This window comes from Toxorhynchites rutilus, chromosome 3 (genome assembly GCF_029784135.1).
Source record: "Toxorhynchites rutilus septentrionalis strain SRP chromosome 3, ASM2978413v1, whole genome shotgun sequence".
NCBI lineage: Eukaryota > Metazoa > Arthropoda > Insecta > Diptera > Culicidae > Toxorhynchites > Toxorhynchites rutilus.
This window is the reverse complement of record NC_073746.1, coordinates 9,618,259-9,638,788: the sequence shown is the minus strand read 5'-3', so window position 1 is coordinate 9,638,788 and position 20,530 is coordinate 9,618,259. Positions and strand designations below refer to the sequence as shown.

Below are 20,530 nucleotides of genomic sequence, written 5' to 3'. Positions count from 1 at the left end.
CTGAAACGAAAAGAACTTTTTTTTCACTGGTGAAAAACTTCTTTTCGTGCTCATAACGAAAGACGAGACGTACTTGATGCTAGAATTCAACGAATGGAGAGGACCGGGTACTTCACGTTCCCCAGGTAAGCGATGACGTCGAATATATCATCCACATCAAGTTCTCGAAGAAGGTCCTTCTCTGAAAGACGTGAAGGGAATCTTCACTCCCGACATTCTTCCAAAAATAGAAGTAAAAAGTGGCGAACCAGCCAAATGAGTTGAAAACCACTATAATACAGATATAAAAAAACGTGAAGGGAATGTCCAAGCCGCTCTTCTTTCGAGTCATATGGTGAACGGGGAGATATAAAGTACGAAGTGCCTACCGAAGTTGCGAAGGTGATGTGGTATTTATGCTGAACCTGGGATCAGTCCATTATGTCAAAAAAACACTGGAGAATGGATCGGCTGGAGATAACAATTGTCGCGAAGATCGTCAACCTTCCGAACATTCCCCAGCTGCACCCTAAAGAAAACTTTTGGGCGAATGACCAAAATGGAGAGGCAGTCGACCACCAAAGCCACGAAAAGGTAAAAGAACACGCCGAGATGAGATGTTCATCGGTCATGGTTGAGGTTCAGGCCAACTTCCGTAAGACCGCCCAGCGCTTCACTTACGATACTTCATCAAACAATCCTGCCTCTTCCTGTCGAGTATACACTAATTCTCCGGACTTATTGAAAACATTAAGCCCTGGCCGAGCTAGGGGACCAAAGATTAACTTCTCGTCTGACTCATGTTGGTCCCTGCGGATCAATAGGGAGCTTTTATAAAAATCATTTTCCAATTTTGTTGCTGTCGCTTCCAGTTGACACTCTCTAAACAAAAAGCCCACTGTCGGTGCGATGAAACCAGCTCAACGTATTAATCTTTGGATGCATTAGAAGCGCTCTTGAACAGTCTCCCAAATAAAATAAAAAGGTAAGAAAATCAACATAATCAAGTTGTAATATTAAAATATATTGATATCGAGGGACATTTTCGTTTCTTTTGCCAAATGCGGGACGTTTCGCGGGACATTTTGTTGAAAGGCGGGACTGTCCCGCGTAACGCGGGACGACTGGTCAGTTTACTTTACTTCATTCGAGCAGTCGAGCAGTGAGATTAAGTTTTTACTGCGTTTTGTATGAATAAAAGGAACAACAAAGTATTTACTTTTCGAAAATGGATGTTTAGCTGATTTCGTATGAATAAAACAGCATTCATCAAGTATTTACTTCGTTATTATCAAGTATGCTCATGAGCATACTTTGGATTTGAAAACACTATCATTCGTTTTGATGTCATATCCGATTTATGTTTAATGCTGCTATCTTGCGCTTGAAGTTAAACAAGTTAACGATCCGCATTGATGGCATTGAGCTTCGTTTACTAGTTCAGGGGAGCGTAAAAAAATTGATTGATTTTCAGGCGGAATGAACACGTTTTTAAAATTTAAATGAAAAATATGAAAAATAACCTTTCCGTACCAATTTGGCATTCTGTTCAAATGAAAAACACTTTTGTTTGCAGGTGGTGAAAAACTCTTGTACGATATTGTTTTTGAAGACAACTTTATATTATAACTAGCTAACCCGGCAAACTTCGTCCCACCCATTTACTTGATTAATTCTCGAGTAATGCAGAAATTTGTGTTTTATTTGTATGGCAGGCACCCCTAAAAGAGGGGGGAGGGGTATCTAACCACCATAGAAACATTCATTGCACCCTAAAGTTTCCATATGCCTAATTTGGTTTAATTTGCTTGATTAATTCTCGGGTAATGCAAAAATTTGTGTTACATTTGTACGGCAGCCCCCTCTAAGAGAGGGGGAAGGAGTATCTTAACACCATAGAAACATTTATTGAATCCTAAAACCTCCACATGCCAAATTTGGTTTCATTTGCTTGATTAATTCTCGAGTAATGCAGAAATTTGTGTTTCATTTGTATGGCAGCCCACCCTTTGAGTGGGGGAAGGACTGTCTAACCATCATAGAAACATTTATTGCACCCTAAAACTTTCACATGCCAACTTTGGTTTCGTTTGATTGATTAATTTCCGAGTAATGCAAAAAATTGTGTTTCATTTGTATGGCAGCCCCCTCTAAGAGAGGGGGAAGGAGTATCTTATCACCATAGAAACATTTATTGCATCCTAAAACCTCCACATGCCAAATTTGGTTTCATTTGCTTGATTAATTCTCGAGTAATGCAGAAATTTGTGTTTCATTTGTATGGCAGCCCCCCCTTTGAGTGGGGGAAGGACTGTCTAACCATTATAGAAACATTTATTGCACCCTAAAACTTTCACATGCCAACTTTGGTTTCGTTTGCTTGGTTAATTTCCGAGTAATGCAGAAATGTGTGTTTCATTTGTATGGCAGCCCCCCCTTAGAGAGGGGGGAGGGGTCTCAAAATATCACGAAAACCTTCCCCGGCCCCAAAAACCCCTACATACCAATTTTCATGTCGATCGGTTCAGTAGTTTCCGAGTCTATAAGAATCAGACAGACAGACAGACATCACTCCATTTTTATATATATAGATGAAAAGTTTCAGTAATGATGTTGGAAATGTATAGACAAAGGGTTAAATAAAAGTCGGAAAAAATGTTTTAACTGATTAAATAACATGATGTGAACATTTTCATTCAAATTTTAACATTTGAAAACTGGCTTCGTGTCTTCTAATATGATAGGTATTACACTAACGAGATAGGGACCTATTCCTTTTTCATCGCGAATTCACGCTTTGTCAAAAAAAACGTTTTGAGCTTGAGCTTGAGCTTGGGTAGACTGTACAATTCGTAGTTGCTCTCCGTGATTGACCTGAACCAACCAAGCTTTGTCAAAAAAAAAACGTTTTGAAACGAAACCTAAACAATCAGTTGATAGATGTTTGACAAAGTAAAAACTATGTTCGAATTCGAAAATCAAATTAGTAAAGTAAACTTTTATTCGTACGGATTCAAGTAAATACTAGGAAAGTTTACTTTACTTGGAAACGGGCAGAATAAGTAAATACTTTGTTTTATTCATACGACCTATTCTTTCGTTGATTCTCTGATAGATGGTATAACCATCCTGAAACGATCGTAACATCGAACCTTTTCAACACGCCTTCCGCGGCGCTGTTTAAATTGCGGGCTCTCAATATTTCCGAAAAAAATCTGGTATTCGCAAAAAAGTTGAGAGATTTGCAGTTCCATGTTCCGAGTTTCGAGTTCCGAGTTGGGTCTAGTCCAATTGTCCTGTCTCGAATTTCTTTGTGAATTTTCCTGTCTCGCCGGAGGACCTTCGTGCACATCTCTATTTAGAGACCCCGCTAGCACGGGGACAGTGCTACCAGACTCTCGGATGCAATAAATTCACTGAATATTGAAAATTAATAAATTCACTATACATTGAATAAGAAGCACAAAATATTCAGCGAAAAAATAAATGACTTATGATATTACCTTCTGGACAATCAGTCAAAGTGTCGCTTGTACATGTTCGTTAGATGCACTAATCTTTTTATTAACATGCTTGACAATTCCCACGTCGTATGCGACAAGGATATTACATACTTGGGTTTACGATTTCGACCATATTCTCTTGTTCGCAGTATCTTTGTTTCAGCACTAAAGCTAGTTTTGAATGGGTTATATTGGATAGGATAGCGCTACTCGACCAACATGAGTCTAGCAAAAGCAATATTTATTCACGTTGGAAAGTAGCTATGTTAAGACTATAGAAGGAAGCTAGTGATCTTCCCTATCGTTAATTTGGATCTCACACACCATTCGTCCGAAAACTTCCAGATCAGTTAACGGTCATTACTTCAGCTAGAATTACGCACGCAAACTTTTTTCTATTGACAACGCTCATCACTACACATTAACGTTTTCAACTTTGCTGAAAACATTTATTACATTAGCATTTATTTCCGAATCGGCTTTATACTGAATCATCGTTAAACAATAATTAAGCAGCATCCAACTGTAGTAATCTATCATTCCGCTCGCGCGAAGTCTTGTCATTCCATTGACAATAATTATTATTCGAACAACGCTCACGCCTAAACATACACCACAGCATCAGTTCGGAGGAAGGAGACCGATTGAGGCCACCCCACCATCCCTCTCCGCAACACCTAATGCAACGGTGATGTCAATCGCGTCTGCTGATGGGTTCGTTGATTTTTCTCCACCCTGCATTCCTCGACCTGTTTCAGCAGCTGTTCCTGCAGGGCCAAAAGTTCTCTCGTCCGTTGGTAAATCGGATCCTGTTGTCGCATACTGGGATTCCACCGGCAGTAGAGGCCCTTCCAGAGCCGGATGTGACGCATGCTGACCACAGGCTTCAGCACCGTCTGGACGGCCATATTCCGTCCACCGTAAAGCGGATTGCGATACTGTTCGTGCGTTGAGCTTATGAAGGACCACAGCGAAACGGTGCGATTTTTTAGATCTATCGTAGGATACGGGGAGAAAAGCAAAGAGGAAGAGAAGAGCACGTGGTTAGAATACAGGATTTATTGGTGGTGGAAGAAAATTGCTGAGGTTCGATTCAGGATGAAAAGAAAATGATTACCCACTGAAATGGTTTCTATGCGAAAGATTGCTGAATGAGCACAATCACGTTCGATTCTGCTGCACTTGCTGCACTCGTTGACAGCATATAATATGCAATTGATACCGCTATCGATATTCTGAGATTATTGGTGTCCTCAGAAGACTCATATAGACTTGTTAGTTTATTTTAATAAAAAAGATCTATTCAAACATTTTAAGGTTGGACATGAAATTCAATTCGGAAAAGGATAAAAATGAAAAAAAAAATCGATAAAAACAGTCGCAAATTATTCCACCCGAATCCACAGGAGAGCGAACACACATTGAAAGCTAATTGCACTTAATTAAATTGATGCGACCCTCATTCGACTCTGGGAAAAAAAGATTCGGAATATGCATACGCAATTTATGCTCGCGTAGTCAACAAAAATATTCGTAAGCGCGGGTGGAATGATTGATTCAATTAGTGGCTTTGTTTCGATAAGGTGAGTGCCTGAAAACGGCTTCATTAGGAAAATTTATGAGTAAAAACAGTAAATAAATCGCTCATCGAGGAGATATTTCCGAGACGAATCGATACGTGAATTCGATTAATATTTCAATTGCAGCAAACGGGAATATAGAAAGCCATTTCGGATGTTATTAAAATAAATGTCTGATTTAAAACTCCTTTAATTTCATGACATTTGTTCAGAGAAAAGTTAATAATTATTTCTAGAAACAAAGTTGTCGTAATGATATCGAAGAATCTATCGGAATTGACACATTCGAGTCAATAACGAACCCTATTACGTCCAGGGTGTCCACATATACAGAATATTCTGTATTTCACAGATTTTTCGCCAAATTTCAGATACAGATTTTCAGTAAAAATACAGAATTTGCAGATTTTTTCGAAATTAAATTATAAATATTGCATTTATTACAGTGCATACATAGATACCTTGATTTATAAAAAAGTTAAACGCAACGCAACGAGTTGGCTTTTGTTGGAGGCATTTGTTAAGCAAAATCATGAGCGATTTGATGAGCTTAAACTATTCTTTCAGTTCCAAGTTATGACCATAATCAATCCGCCAATCTTATATTGACTAGTTTAAACGATCGTATGACTAAACTGATTATGCTGTTCCTTAACTTTGTTCTCCCGCTCACCAATAAAGTCAAATGCACTTTTCAATCAGGAATTTGTCTTCTTCTTCTTCTTCTTTTTGGTTTTAACTTTTAACTTTTCAGTTCTCAATTCCCAATTTTGCGAACTTAATAAAGAACAAGGTATGTTATTGTTGATCATATTGGGTAACTTATGTTTTGAGAGCTACGTGCAACGATTCGCTGATGCTGATCTTGATCTGAAAGATTTTGAAGACTTTCTGAAGAAGCCTGAGGATGTTTACGTTAGTACCGAGAAGAAAAAGCGGAAAAAATATTGGATGCAGTCAGGAAGCCGACCTTCTATTTGATTTGTTGTGATTTCTATACCAAACTCGCGAAACAGATTTCAAAGTAATTTGATTTCCGCGATCCGGTTATCAAAATTGCGACCTTGATAAACCTTCAAATTTTTGTCAAGCTACCAAATCTTAATGATTTCCTCAATTCGTTGAAGCAGGTAATAGACAAAGGTTGTTATTTTTAATCTTTATTATAGAGACTTTCAGCCGTAGGCTGATTCATCTCTTACAAAGGTTGGATAACGAATTCAGGCTACTCAAGACGAATCTTATGGGGCAAAAATTGAGTGACTCAAATATTACTTGGTCCCAGCTGTTGGATGTCAAAAGGCATGATGAAAAATTTTTGTAACCATTGCTAAGGTCGTTTGTAGGACCCGTTTTCGTTAACATTCATCAGCGTGTATTGAGCGAATATTTTCGCTTTACATGCCAAAAAAAAACAAAACAAGACTCTTTTTTAAAGCGAAAAACGGCTAAACGAGGAGCTTCAAGGACGAAAAATTTGAGAGCAAAGTTCAACAAAACTATGTATAAACATCATATAATTCAGAGGATTAAAAGAAGCCCTTTTATGATTTATTTTGTTGCATTGATACGACTTCAACAACCCATTGGTTCGACAACTTCATTGGTTCGACAACTCGCAAGCAGATCGGACAAGTTTTTAATCGATCCAACAAAGGTGTTTTTTTCACATCGAATAATAGTGTTCTTTTTCACCGGTTGCGCTTGCGAGTGGAGCGAAGTTTAAAGTGGTGCGCGCTGAGGATCCAAATCAGACACATTCATCACACATGCCACACAGCCGCGACAAGTAGAAATTTATTTTTCTTTTGTTTCCCTATCATATATTCCTTCTACCTTCTGTGCACGATTTACACCATTGTTCAACTTTGTGTTAACCAAATCGGCAAAGTTGGCATTAGGGGTGATCATTATTTCTTATATACCGTTGAACTTTTATTGGAATTTTTTTTTCATTTTATCATTTTATTTAACATAAAATAAATTGAATTTAATATTCGCATCATAACCCTATAAAAAATATTTTTTTCACTTATTTATTTATTTTGATTATCATTATATTCTGTTCATATCGAACAGTTGACCGATTTTTTTGATATGGCTGAGGGCGGGAAGGATCCCCCATCGACGCTATTGAATATTTCCGATACCGATCCTCCTCCTGAAGAGCAGGAAGATGAAGCTGAAGTTGAGGAAGAAACTTCTGTATATGAAGTTGGAAGTTCCGAAGATGAGGACATTGACGAAAAACAGGATTTTCGTCCAAAAGAATACCATGAAGGCTCCAAAGGCCCATTCATTGTATACTTTAGATGAAAATCTAAACCTCTCAATGTCATTCGTATCTCGAAGGAACTTACTCAGAAGTTTTCTGCAGTTACCGAGATTACACGGATGGGGCCAGACAAACTACGAGTTGTCATCTCAAGCAGGACCCAAGCGAACGAAATCACGCGCTGCGACCTCTTTGCGATTGAGTATCGAAATTTGAGTCGAAATAGACGGCATAATAACCGAAAAGGGTTTGACTCGAAAAGAGATTATCGATGGTGTCGGTCGCTTCAAGAACTCTTCACTAAAAACTGTGAAGATTCTTGCATGCGATCGACTGAAATCTGTGTCACAAAAAAATGACAAAAGGGTTCTCAATCGGACAAACTCTTTTCGTGTGACTTTTGAGGGTTCCGCCCTTCCAAACTACGTTGCAATAGGTGCACTTCGTTTACCTGTTCGGTTGTTTGTACCCCGGGTAATGAAATGCAACAAATGTATGCAACTCGGTCACACGGCCGCCTATTGTTGCAATAAAAAACGTTGCGCAGATTGTGGAGAGAGCCATGATGAGAATCCTTGCCCGAAAGAGCGCAAGTGTCTTCATTGCGGCGGGACTCCTCATGATCTTACTCAATGCCCGGTGTACATACAACGAGGGGAAAAAATCAAGCGTTCCTTAAAAGAACGTTCCAAGCGGACCTATGCAGAAATGCTTAAGAGTCCCGTTCCAACGACTCAGGACAATCCCCACTCCATTCTGCAGAACGACGAGCCTGTTGCTGAAAAATTACTTCTTTTCCTTCACTCCCCAGAAAGACGACCGAAACTTCCCAAGTTGGAATGAAAACTCGAATTGAACGTGCTGAGAATAGACCGAAGCAAGTACCTCCTGGTTTAAGCTGTTTAAGCTTCCACGCACCAGGGGTCCTCAACACTTCCCGGAGCAGCACCCACCCGGTCTGTTCCATGTTCGCGGTCGAGGCAACAGCCACAATCTGGTTTGCTTGCGCTTTCTGACCTGGTGGACAACATTTTAAATGCTCTAAATATAAATGACCCTCTTAAAAGCATAGTATTATGTTTGCTTCCGATTGTGAGAACATTTTTGAAAGAAAAATGTGGTTTTTTAGCAGCGTTCATTTCCCTCGATGCCTGATTCAGTGCAAGAGGTTAAGGATTTGACCACTGTAATACAGTGGAATTGCAGAAGCATCATCCCTAAACTAGATCAATTTAAATTTTTAGTTCATAGTTCTAACTGTGATGTATTTTCCCTCTGTGAAACATGGCTTTCTTCAGCCGACGAGCTGAATTTCCACGATTTCAACATTATTCGCCTCGATCGAAATGATTTGTTTGGTGGCGTACTATTGGGGATCAAAAAATGTCACTCCTTCTATAGCGTCACTCTCCCATCGATGATAGGCATTGAAGTTGTCGCTTGCCAGACACAAATCAATGGCAAAGACTTCTGCATTGCCTCGATATATATTCCTCCAAGAACCATGGTCGGCCGCCATCAGTTTTTTGATATCATCGCGGCATTGCCGGAGCCGCTTCAACACGACAGTTTTAAATACAGGGGAAGCAACTAGGATAGCCAACCCTCCTGCACGGGCAAGTATGCTAGACATATCACTTTGCTCTTCTTCATTATCCCTGGATTCCACGTGGAAGGTAATCCAAGATCCCCACGGTAGTGATCACCTGCCAATAATTTTATCGACCGCCAATGAATCAGGTTCTCGTGAGTCAGTCGATATTGCGTATGACCTCACGAAAAATATTGACTGGAGAAAATTTGCAGAAATAATATCTGAAGCACTTGTTTCAATGCATGAACTTCCTCCACTCGAAGAGTATAACTTTATATCGAGTTTGATTTACGAAAGCGCACTTCAAGCTCAAAAGAAACGTGTTCCTGCTACCACTTTCCGACGTCGTCCTCCATCACTTTGGTGGGACAAGGAGTGCTCAAAGGTCTACCTTGAAAAATCATCCGCTTTCAAAAAATTCAGGAAAACTGGATTAGTGGAATGGTTTCTAAAGTACCAAGCTCTAGAAGCCAAACTAAAAGGTTTGATTAAAGCAAAAAAGCGTGGATATTGGCGGAAGTTCGTCAATGGTTTGTCAAGGGAGACAGCTATGAGCACTCTTTGGAATACGGCTACGAGAATGCGTGGCCGGAACCATACAAATCAAAGTGAGAAATACTCTGACCGTTGGATTTTCAAATTTGCAAGAAAGGTTTGTCCCGATTCCGTTCCTGCACAAAACGTCGTACGCGACATTCCGCTCCAAGGCGATTATGAGAATTTTTCGATGGTAGAATTCTCAATTTCACTTCTCTCATGTAACAATTCAGCTCCGGGGTCGGACAAGATTAAATTCAACTTATTGAAGAATCTATCCGACTTGGCAAAACATCGTTTGCTGAACTTGTTCAACAAGTTTCTGGAGCTGAATATAGTCCCGCATGACTGGAGACAAGTGAGAGTGATAGCCATACGAAAACCCAACAAGCCGGCTTGCGATCACAATTCGTATAGGCCAATTGCAATGTTATCATGTATTCGTAAATTGTTAGAGAAAATGATTCTACTTCGTCTGAACAAGAGGGTTGAAACGAACAATTTGCTGTCAAATACGCAGTTTGGCTTCCGCCGAGGTAAAGGGACGAACGATTGTCTCGCGCTGCTATCTTCTGAAATCCAAATCGCATTTGCTCGCAAAGAACAAATGGCTTCCGTTTTTCTCGATATCAAAGGGGCATTTGATTCAGTTTCCATGGAAATTCTCTCAGAGAAACTTCATAATCGTGGACTTTCGCCAATTCTGAATAATTTCCTGTACAATTTACTGTCAGAAAAGCACATGTTTTTCAATCTTGGCAGCTTGAAATCTTCTCGATACAGTTTTATGGGCCTACCACTAGGCTCCTGCCCAAGCCCCCTCTTGTATAGTTTTTACGTCCATGATATAGATGATTGTCTAACTAGAAACTGCACGGTGAGACAACTTGCAGACGATGGAGTTATTTCCATCACAGGTACTAATCCCGCCGTTCTGCAAAAATCCTTGCAAGATACCCTGAACAACCTGTTCACGTGGGCTCTCAAGCTGGGTATCGAATTCTCTACGGAGAAAACTGAAATGGTCCTTTTTTCTAGGAAGCACGAACCCGCCCAATTCCAGCTTCACCTATCCGGCAAAACGATCAAGCACTCGATGTTTTTCAAATACCTTGGAGTATATTTTGACTCTAAATGTACCTGGGGAATACACATTGCGTATTTGAAACAGAAATGCCAGCAAAGAATCAATTTTCTCCAAACAATAACCGGAACATGGTGGGGCGCCCATCCAGGAGACCTCATTCAGTTGTACAAAACAACGATATTATCAGTGTTAGAATATGGCAGTTTTTGCTTCCGATCAGCTGCCAGGATTCATATTCTCAAGCTGGAGAGAATACAATATAGTTGCTTGCGTATAGCAATGGGGTGTTTGCATTCGACACATACGATGAGTCTCGAAGTTTTGGCAGGAGTACCCCCGCTTACTCTTCGGTTCACAGAATTATCCTATAGATTTCTCATCCGTTGCAAGATCATGAATCCATTGGTGATTGATAACTTCGAAAATCTACTCCAACTGACTCCTCAGTCAAGTTTTATGTCTCTATACCATGAGTACCTTACCCACGACGTGCACCCTTCACCGGGCATCTCCAACCAAGTTTGCTTCCCATACTTTTGCAATTCCTCTGTCAATTTTGATCTGTCCATGCGACAAAAGATCCATGGAATCCCAGATCATCTACGCTCCGATTACATTCCGGAGATATTTTCGGCAGAATATGGGAAAGTTAGATCTGATAAAATGTTCTTTACTGACGGTTCATGAATAAACGGGTCCACTGGCTTCGGCATCTTCAATGAAAATTCCAGTGCCTCTTTCAAACTCAAAGATCCTTGTTCCGTGTATGTCGTTGAACTGGGTGCGATATATTACGCATTAGGGATCATTGAAACATTGCCCATCGACCACTATTTTATTTTTTCAGACAGTCGCAGCTCAATAGAGGCAATCCGCTCAATGAAAGTTGATAAACGCTCATCTTATTTCCTAACAAGAATAAGACATCTATTGAGTGTTTTGGTCGAAAAATTATTCAAGATTACCTTAGCATGGGTTCCCTCTCATTGCTCGATTCCGGGGAATGAGAAAGCGGACTCGCTAGCTAAGGTGGGCGCTTCAGAAGGCACACTTTTTGAAAGGCAAATTGCTTATAACGATTTTTTTCACATTCCTCGTCAGGACACACTCGTTAGTTGGCAGCGCATGTGGAGTGAAGATGAGTTCGGTCGTTGGTTACACACGATTATCCCTAAGGTTTCGACGAAAGTTTGGTTTAAGGGATTGAATGTCGGTCGTGATTTCATTCGCGTGATATCTCGGCTTATGTCCAATCACTACAACCTAAACGCGCATCTCTATCGAATTGGGCTCGCAGCAAACAATCTTTGTGATTGTGGCGATGGCTACCACGACATCGAGCATATTGTCTGGTCGTGTATCCGGTTCCATGCTGCTCGTTCTCAGCTCTCTAGAGCACTGAGAGCAAAAGGCAGACAATCGGATATCCCCGTCCGGGATATCTTAGGTAGCCGTGATCCTGATCTTCTGCTTCATCTATACCTGTTCCTCAGAAACGCCGGTGTCAACGTTTAATGATGTTTCCTTCGTTGTGTCCCTGTTTCGTATCCCTCCTATCCGATCTATAAACTTTTACTTAGTCGCGGCAATACATACACACACTCTTTACAGATACACGGGCCAAAGGTTGTGCAGTCCACTGATGATTCAACAAAAGCCAAAGGTTGTACCGCTCATGACAACTCTACACGAGCTGATGATTGCGCCGGCTAGTGACCATTCTATCCTGGATTCCTCGAGAAGACGCACCACGCTAGATATGGGGTACAGACTAGAGGGGCGTTGCTGATTAATGGTCAGCTGCATCCCAATAGGAAGTATCCCGTGTCGGGCACAGGTACAGATCATTGAAGACAGCAACATCACAATTACGAAAACACTTGTAATACTAACCTCGAGCCAACCGCGAGTAATCGGTTACATATTACTAACATAGTTATAAGGCAAACATTGTCGAAATATTGAACTCCCGGCCCCGTCAGGTTGACGCCATATGAGCCTTAATAAAAATATATATTTTGGATAAAAAAAAAACCCATAAATAAGAAAAATAAATTCTACTTCTCACGCTCAAGATCACGAGTTCAATTCTCACTCCCGACACTCTTCCAAAATGGAAGGAAAAGTGACGAACCAGCCAGAAGCGTTGAAAGTCACTATAATACAGAAAAAAAAAATAAATAAATAAATAAATTCAAAATTAAAATAAACCTTCATTTTCATTTTTTCCTCTAATTTTTCGATACAGATTTTTTTGCTAAGAAATCAGATACAGCACTTGTTCACTAGCAGGGCGTTCTTTAACTGTGCTGCTTTTTGGCGGGGCGCTCGCTAACTGGGCTATAGCCCAGTTAAAAAGCAGTTAAACGTCAATTATAACATAAACGACAACATTGTTGAGGGATATAATCGCTCATCTTATTGCCTTACAAGAATAAGACAACTATTGAATGTTTTGATCGAAAAATAATTCAAGATTACCTTAGCATGGGTTCCCTCCCATTGCTCGATTCCTGGGAATGAGAAAGCGGACTCGCTAGCTAAGTTGGACGCTTCAGAAGACACACTTTTTGAAAGGCAAATTGCTTATAACGATTTTTTTTCACATTCCTCGTCAGCACACGCCTGTAAGTTGGCAGCGCATGTGGAGTGAAGATGAGTTCGGTCGCTGGTTACACATGATTATCCCTAAGGTTTCGACGAAAGCTTGGTTTAAGGGATTGAATGTAGGTCGCGATTTCATTCGCTTGATATATCGGCTTATGTCCAATCACTATAACCTAAACGCGCATCTCTATCGCATTTGGCTCGCAGCAAACAATCTTTGTGATTGTGACGATGGCTACCACGACATCGAGCATGTTGTCTGGTCGTGTATCCGGTTCCATGCTGCCCGCTCTCAGCTCTCCAGAACATTGAGGGCACAAGGCAGACAATCGGATATCCCCGTCCGGGATATCTTAGGTAGCCGTGATACTGATCTTCTGCTTCATCTATACCTATTCCTCAGAAACGCCGATGTCAACGTTTAATGATGTTTCCTCCGTTGTATCCCTGTATCATATCCCTCCTATTCGATCGATAAACTTTTACTTAGTCGAGGCAATACATACACATACTCTTTACAGATACATAATTTGGTGAGGGATACTCCAATGCATCACAGAACTATAAACATCAATACACTGAGAGAAATAATTAGTATGTATTTATGTAACGATTTTTATTCTGACTAGTACCAATTCGATAGTTATTTCTACCGTACTAACTATTCGTACATTCTACGTGAGTAAATGTTAAATACAAATGTCAACATTTATAGCTGAATATCGGCTCAACATCGATCCAGCTTCCGAGACTTCGAACCAACGTCCAATTTATCAATATCGGGTTACTTTTGTATTGTTATCGTATGTTTAGTTCTTGCAATAATGACAAAAAAGCTTATGTTTTGTTCATCTATTTCCATGAAATAAAATTTCAACATACAAAATGTAATCGATTAATTTAAAAAGCAGAAAATCGGAACTTGGTGCAAATGAACTGTGTGGCGAAGATCCGAGACTTTTCGACTTGGGCACTTGTTTATGCTGGCACAATTTGCAAATGGGTTCACTTCCACGCTCGAAGTATTTTGCTGCTGAATGATTCGCGAGTGGGTAATGCTTATCTGCGCTGGTATTTTGTTGCGGGTGCCGTCTTGAGTGTTTGACGAGCACAAAAATTGGAAGAATTTCGCTGGCACAATATTTGTGCAATAGATGAAGTGGACCAGCTGAAGACTAATCGAAGAACCCAGCAAACATTAAATCGTATAACCAGCGTATATACATCATCATTTATCCAATATTTTGGGTGGTATATGATGCACCTAACTGACATATACACACTTATCAGAAAAAAAAAACAAATGACGAAAAATATGTGCGTCAACTGTGATTATAACCTCACGAATCGTCATTTGTATGTATGAGAATATTTATGGAATATAAATGATGTATCAGGACGTTGTAAAATTTTTTACTCATCTGTGCTTTGGTGGTTCCGTACGAACGAGAGCATGATAGGTGCATCCAATGTGGTCACGGATGTTGGAAGCAAGGTGGAGCACAGTCTTGCAGCCTTCGTAAGAAGGGCATGCGATAACGCGCATGATACGGTACCAAGTGGCCTGCGTGAGAGAGGTACGATAGCACGCATTAAGGCTGCATGCGATACGCTCACGCGAGGTGGCAGCACATTCTCGTAAGCCTGCACGACGGTCTCGTGCATACGATAAGTCACCGAGTGGCCAGCGTATGATGACGATAACGATAGCGCATCATGGGCGCAGTTGCTCCGTGTGAGCACATGCACGATACAGTGTAGGCCGGGTATAGCAGCCCGTGCATTATGAGGCGTTTAAAAAACTTTTGAAACAATCCGATATATATATATATATACATATATAATATATACTCCCATGATAAAAATGATTAAAACGAGTAGTGGTGATGATTAAGAAAATTGCTCTAATAGGATTCGAGCTCCGATTGCTTGGATTGTTTAGCAGTGGCTAACTCGCACGGCGTTCCGAAATATAATTTCAGAGCAGTTAAAACTCGTACATATGAAACGAAAGAGCTGCAATCGAATACGTCATTTCTGGTCGTCTATATATATATAGAAATGTGGATAACATGATGTAAAAATTTTCATTTAAATTTTGCCAATTTAAAGATGCTTTCAGGCCTGCTGATCTGGTAGAGATTAATTTGCTTCCCTAAATCACCATATCACCACCAGAAGTCGACACTGTAAATACGACATCACAAATCTTTATATGTCAAATTCCTAATACGATGTAATATGACTTCAAATACGATCTAATATGATTTACTGCAGAACGATTTCCCACAGCATGTCCCAGCAAACATTAAATCGTACGCATAGCTATAATTAGAGGCGATACACATACATCGAAGACACATTTGGATGATATCTGTTGCATATAATATCTGATGCGTATATGTCATATTTCATACGCATATAAAGCCGAATATAACGATGCTCTTTACACTGATATGGTATTTGACTCGACAATGCTATATAAACTAAACAGAATGTGCGTATATAATACTGCTTATCGCAATACTAGGATGATCGTGATGCCGTGATCCTTCGGTTGATATTTTATACGATTGTTATTTGATACGAATTTATATGCGACCTAGCATATGTAAAAGTTATACGATTTAATGTTTGCTGGGACGATACAACTTTTACGCTTTACTACATTGATTTAATTAATATGTTTGTAAGAAATCAAAAGAATTTGCCAATTGAATTTCAATATCGTAAACGATCGAAAGACAGACAGAAGCAAAATACTATACGATAGGAGCGAAACGTGTGAACGATCCTGAGCTAATAATCTCACCTATCGGAAGCGGGTGCAATAAAACCTGATGAAAGAAATAACGGAAAGGAAAGGGACCAAAAAGATCGTACATATTTCTTATCGCGCTAGTCTCCGTTGACCTTAGAATGCAGTTATGAGTCGAAGATAAGCTTTAGGCAGGAGTTGCATTTGGCGAAGAACATATAAGCGATAGGTAAAGGAGTTATATGCAAAGGAGCAAGAACGTATTTAGTTTTCTCTTTCTTTCGCACGTTAGATTTGAATTTAGGATAGAATTAGGATAGAATGAAATTGTATATAAAAACCCAAGGTTCTCTGAATAAAGTAAGTAGTCTTTGGAATTGTGTCATGACGAATACATCCGAAACACCTATTTTGAATCGACTGACGAGAGTTCTTCAGATTCAAGTCTTCCAACGTTCGCAGCAATAATTGTATAATTTGCGCTCGGAGTTCGTGAAGATCTTGTACTCGTTGATCCTCCCGCTTAGTTGATATTCGATAGATTGTCCAGCTCCCGTTCGTTACTCGTTCCGTACGGAATTAGTGCGAAGGCAGTCAGTTCAATTTATTGAAAGAAATCATTCTGGTTAGCTTCCGTTCGTGACCGGTTCCGTAGGGAATAAGTGCGAAGGCGGAGAATTCAGTTTGTTCAAGGTTAGGCTGGTTCTTGCGACGCTTCTACTTCAAATCTGTAAAATGCCAACCCAGACTCATTACGGTTGATTCCTTCGCTCAACCGAGTTTGCGTATTGGGCAACTTATACAATGTTCATTGCAAACTGCATCAACCTGATATACATAATGATTTCGTATAGAACGATCTTACGATAATGCATGTCATAAAACCAATGTTTGTTACACCGAATTAAGACTTAATCTGTAGTGATAATTAAATAGTGGTTTTCGCATTTTATACGTTAAATGTACACAATGTATCCTTTTATCGACATCGTGTATGATTTTGATTCAATCTCACTTTACATACGCCAAGTTAAGGGATTAGTCTATTTTACTCGATAGCATACGTAAACTTGAATGTCATATCTGAAGACTGTGGTGAGAAAAGTGCATTAAATATTTTTATTTTTGCCATAAGGCAATACGGAGGTAAGAGTTTTGATATAATTTTAACATGTGCGTTTTCACCGGGTAAATGTAGTCGATATTTGGCTTTCGAATCATAGTGCTGCTTGACATATATGTTTAACAATTTCTAGCGTAATAGCGTAATTATAGGAGCTCTGAATTACCTTTACAGGTTTCCGTCATATGGCTGAGACTTTAGTTTAGCAAATCACATCACTTACCGCAGTGAATCCTGATACTTTACCCTTACCACTAACACTTATCCTTCCCATGATATTCGCTAGGGAACCACGCTATAGAGGCGACCCTTCTGGCTTTCGGGCGGCGATTATCATACTAACATTCCTTCCCTTCCCCCGGTGACTGTAAGGACGTGGCCGGCGTCGTTATTGACCATTTAAAGCTCGAATCACCGAAAATTGCACAACGAGAATGATTTGCTAGTCCCAAGCGTCATTCTGTGTGTTCCTTTTGCAATTTGGTTGGTTCAGGTCAATCACGGAGAGCAACTACGAATTGTACAGTCTACCCAAGCTCAAGCTGGAACCGACACGGGCCCGACGAAAAATTCATTGTCGGTCCCCTATTTCGGTCGGGGCTCAACATGTTAATTGGGCTGCGCCTTTCGCCCAGTTAGCGAACATCCGCTGTATAAAACCGAGACGTGTTAACAAAACGTTCCGATATTTCGTTAGATCATTATGTTAGTTTTTCTTCAATCCGTATTTAATTCACCCATTAAATATAACATATATTGCAATAACAATTTTGCGTGATATGCATTTGAAACCCCTTAATTTTTCGTTACATTTTTCATAGAGTTACCCCCATATATAGAAATGAAAGACGTAGTCCTACGACAAAAACTAAAACATCGCATAATCGTTGCAAACAGAATCATTTCAAGATTTAATAGAATCAGCAGAAACATTCACTCACCGTTCTGCACCCTTTCCCGCTCTGTGTTGTAAAGAAACGTTCCGAAGCGACACGAATACAGATGATCCAGGACTGTTATTAGGAAATACTCATTGAATTCGAGTGCGTGTGGAAATTGCTTCGTAATCTGCCAGACACAATCGATGAATTGCAGAAACACCGGCGACCGATCCGCGTCCGAATGATGATTATCACCGTGACCAATACGCTATTGCCAAATTATAACAGAGAAATGATTCAATTTCAGAGAAAAGACAGACACAAATGACGGTATGCAATACCTGTTCAAACTTATGCCCGAAGCTTAGCCATTCCTTCTCAATCAACACTTCGAAGCCCTTCAATGTGCGGTAGTATGGATCCAACAAGAGCATAGCCAGTGCCGTCAATTGCGAGGTGCGATCCCAACCATCTGAACAATGCACCACCACAGACATGCGCATATTTTCGATCTAAAATGCAATCATAATTTCAATTAAGTTATTCACTTAAAAAATTAAACCCAAACCCACCCTATCAACGATTCGAACCGCTCCGGCCAAAATACACTTGATGTGTTTCAACCAAAGAGTACTCTCCACCGCCGTAAGCCACTTCTGGTCATCGCTAGCCGGAAAGCAAATCTCCTTCAGTTTCCGCAGACTTTCCCTCATCACATGGATGTTGTGAATATCAAGGAATGTGAGTTCGACATTTTTGTACGCATCCTCCGACTCATACCCTCCTCCTTTGGCCTTATTTGCGATAGCATTCGCATTCGGTCTCGCATCGAAAATGGACAACTTGTCCGATTGGGCATTCGCCTCCATAATGTAATTGATGTAGGTTTCGTCGGCGTCATTCCGTTTCCCACTTACCCCCACCAGTGGCTGGGAACAGCGGGTTATTGTCGCTAGTGATTTGGGATGGATCCAGCAGAGCACTGGTAGACGATTCCGGGAGCGGAAATTAGCCACCTGTTTGAGTAAATCATCCTTTGCTGATTTTGGGACAGCCCAAACCGACGGGTAACTGTCGCATATTTCGTATTTCTCGTTTATCCTCGTAATCCGCCAGGTATCATTGTTCGCACTGTTGACACCCATCCTCCGGAGCTCTGCAACCGGTTCGTACACATTCCAGCCGTCCTCTAAAAATTTCTCTCTATAATTGAATGCAAACAACTGACCATTGTTGGCCAGCGGAAATGCATAAAGCTGAAGTTTCTCAAAAACTGTCCTCCTGGAATGATTCTCCTGCTTGTGAGCAAACCGTAAGTTCCGCATATCCTTACAAAATATGTCGATTCCATAGGAATTCTCTCCCCTTGAGCTTGCACCGCCTACTTTCTCGATGCGGCTCACGGCGCCCAGCGAACAATCGACAATAACCACCGGATCCTTATCGCTGGCCGGTTGGGAACGGAAGTGCAACCGGTAGTTTGTGATTGTCAACGTTCCAACGACCGGTCCACTGTACGGACAAATATAGGAAACATCGTTCTTGATGTCCTGCATGTTTTCGCCGGACAGATAGGTGAAAGAGGACTCGTTTGCAACCTGCAAGCAACACAAATTCCACGTAATTACACCGTTCAAAATGCAAAACCACCAGCAATACTCACAATCGTATCCATGCCGTGTTTGGAGTTCAACGAACTTGATTTAGAATCCGAGTCAAGTGAGTTCGAGCTGCGATGGAAGTCTGTATTGTGATGATGATCCATTGTTTTTCGTGTTCCTATGTGTGTGCGTATGTGTGTACCGTCGTGAACTTGTCCCCCGACAAAGACTACGCCCCCGTTGCCTTCCTATAAAAAAAAAACAATATAAACGCCCTATTAAGATGATCTAATGTGGATGGTTTCACACCAAACCTGCACTTTGAGCGCTCTTCCCAAGTATTAAGGGTGCCGGGGAATTGGATAAAAATCGGGTTAAGCGATGAAAATTAATCAAATCGAGTGGAAACGAATGAAAACACAAGGTCTTCCAGGAAAGAAAAAATGAATGGTTTCTTCCACTGGACTTTGACAGAGAAGCTGTCAACGAGAATCAAAACAAAGGTGAGAAAGTGTTGCCAGCGAAAGCACCGATGAGAAAACTCGTTGAAAAATGTCGCAAAAGATCAACTGTGCAACAAGTATATGTTGCAAGACAGATTGCACGATGATTGAATTAAAGGCCCATTTATACGTTGCTAGTAGCTGACTTGACAATGAGCAGCTACTGACCCGGTGGACTCGCTTGACAATTGGTTGACTCGCCTTGTCCGTTCACACAGTGTGAGCTGCTGGCGAGAAACTAGATACTACGGCACGGGTTTACCAGGGATGCCAGGCGACTTTTCAAATGTCCATCAAATAGTCAGAAACAGCAATCAGGTCCGAATTTGTCAAATGATTGGTCCAAAATCGACTTCTTTATTGGCAGTTTTCATCTTAGGTTTTCAGTTGAATGTATCATCACACAATTTTATAGCAAAACAAACGCTGATCGTGTTTAAAAATACATACTTTGTGCTGAATTTCTTTGAACTGAAGGTACTATCCGAAAAAGCAGAAAGAG

At 40.5% G+C, this 20,530-nt stretch overlaps 1 protein-coding gene across 2 annotated transcripts; it reads right to left on the bottom strand.

Moving 5' to 3' along the window:
* Positions 1-3,518: 3,518 nt before the first annotated feature.
* Positions 3,519-19,999, bottom strand: LOC129778606 (myotubularin-related protein 2). 2 transcript variants are annotated; one of them, XM_055785622.1, is made up of 6 exons: positions 19,835-19,999; positions 19,588-19,773; positions 18,497-19,522; positions 18,266-18,436; positions 17,985-18,192; positions 3,519-4,476 (listed from the first exon to the last, which is right to left on the bottom strand). In XM_055785622.1, exons 2-6 carry the CDS (start codon positions 19,687-19,689, stop codon positions 4,160-4,162), a joined length of 1,824 nt encoding a protein of 607 aa, XP_055641597.1. In that variant the 5' UTR covers positions 19,690-19,773; positions 19,835-19,999; the 3' UTR covers positions 3,519-4,159. The 2 variants fall into 2 exon arrangements, with proteins under 2 accessions (XP_055641597.1, XP_055641595.1); XM_055785620.1 differs by having other exon boundaries at positions 19,840-19,999.
* Between the last annotated feature and the right edge of the window lie 531 nt (positions 20,000-20,530).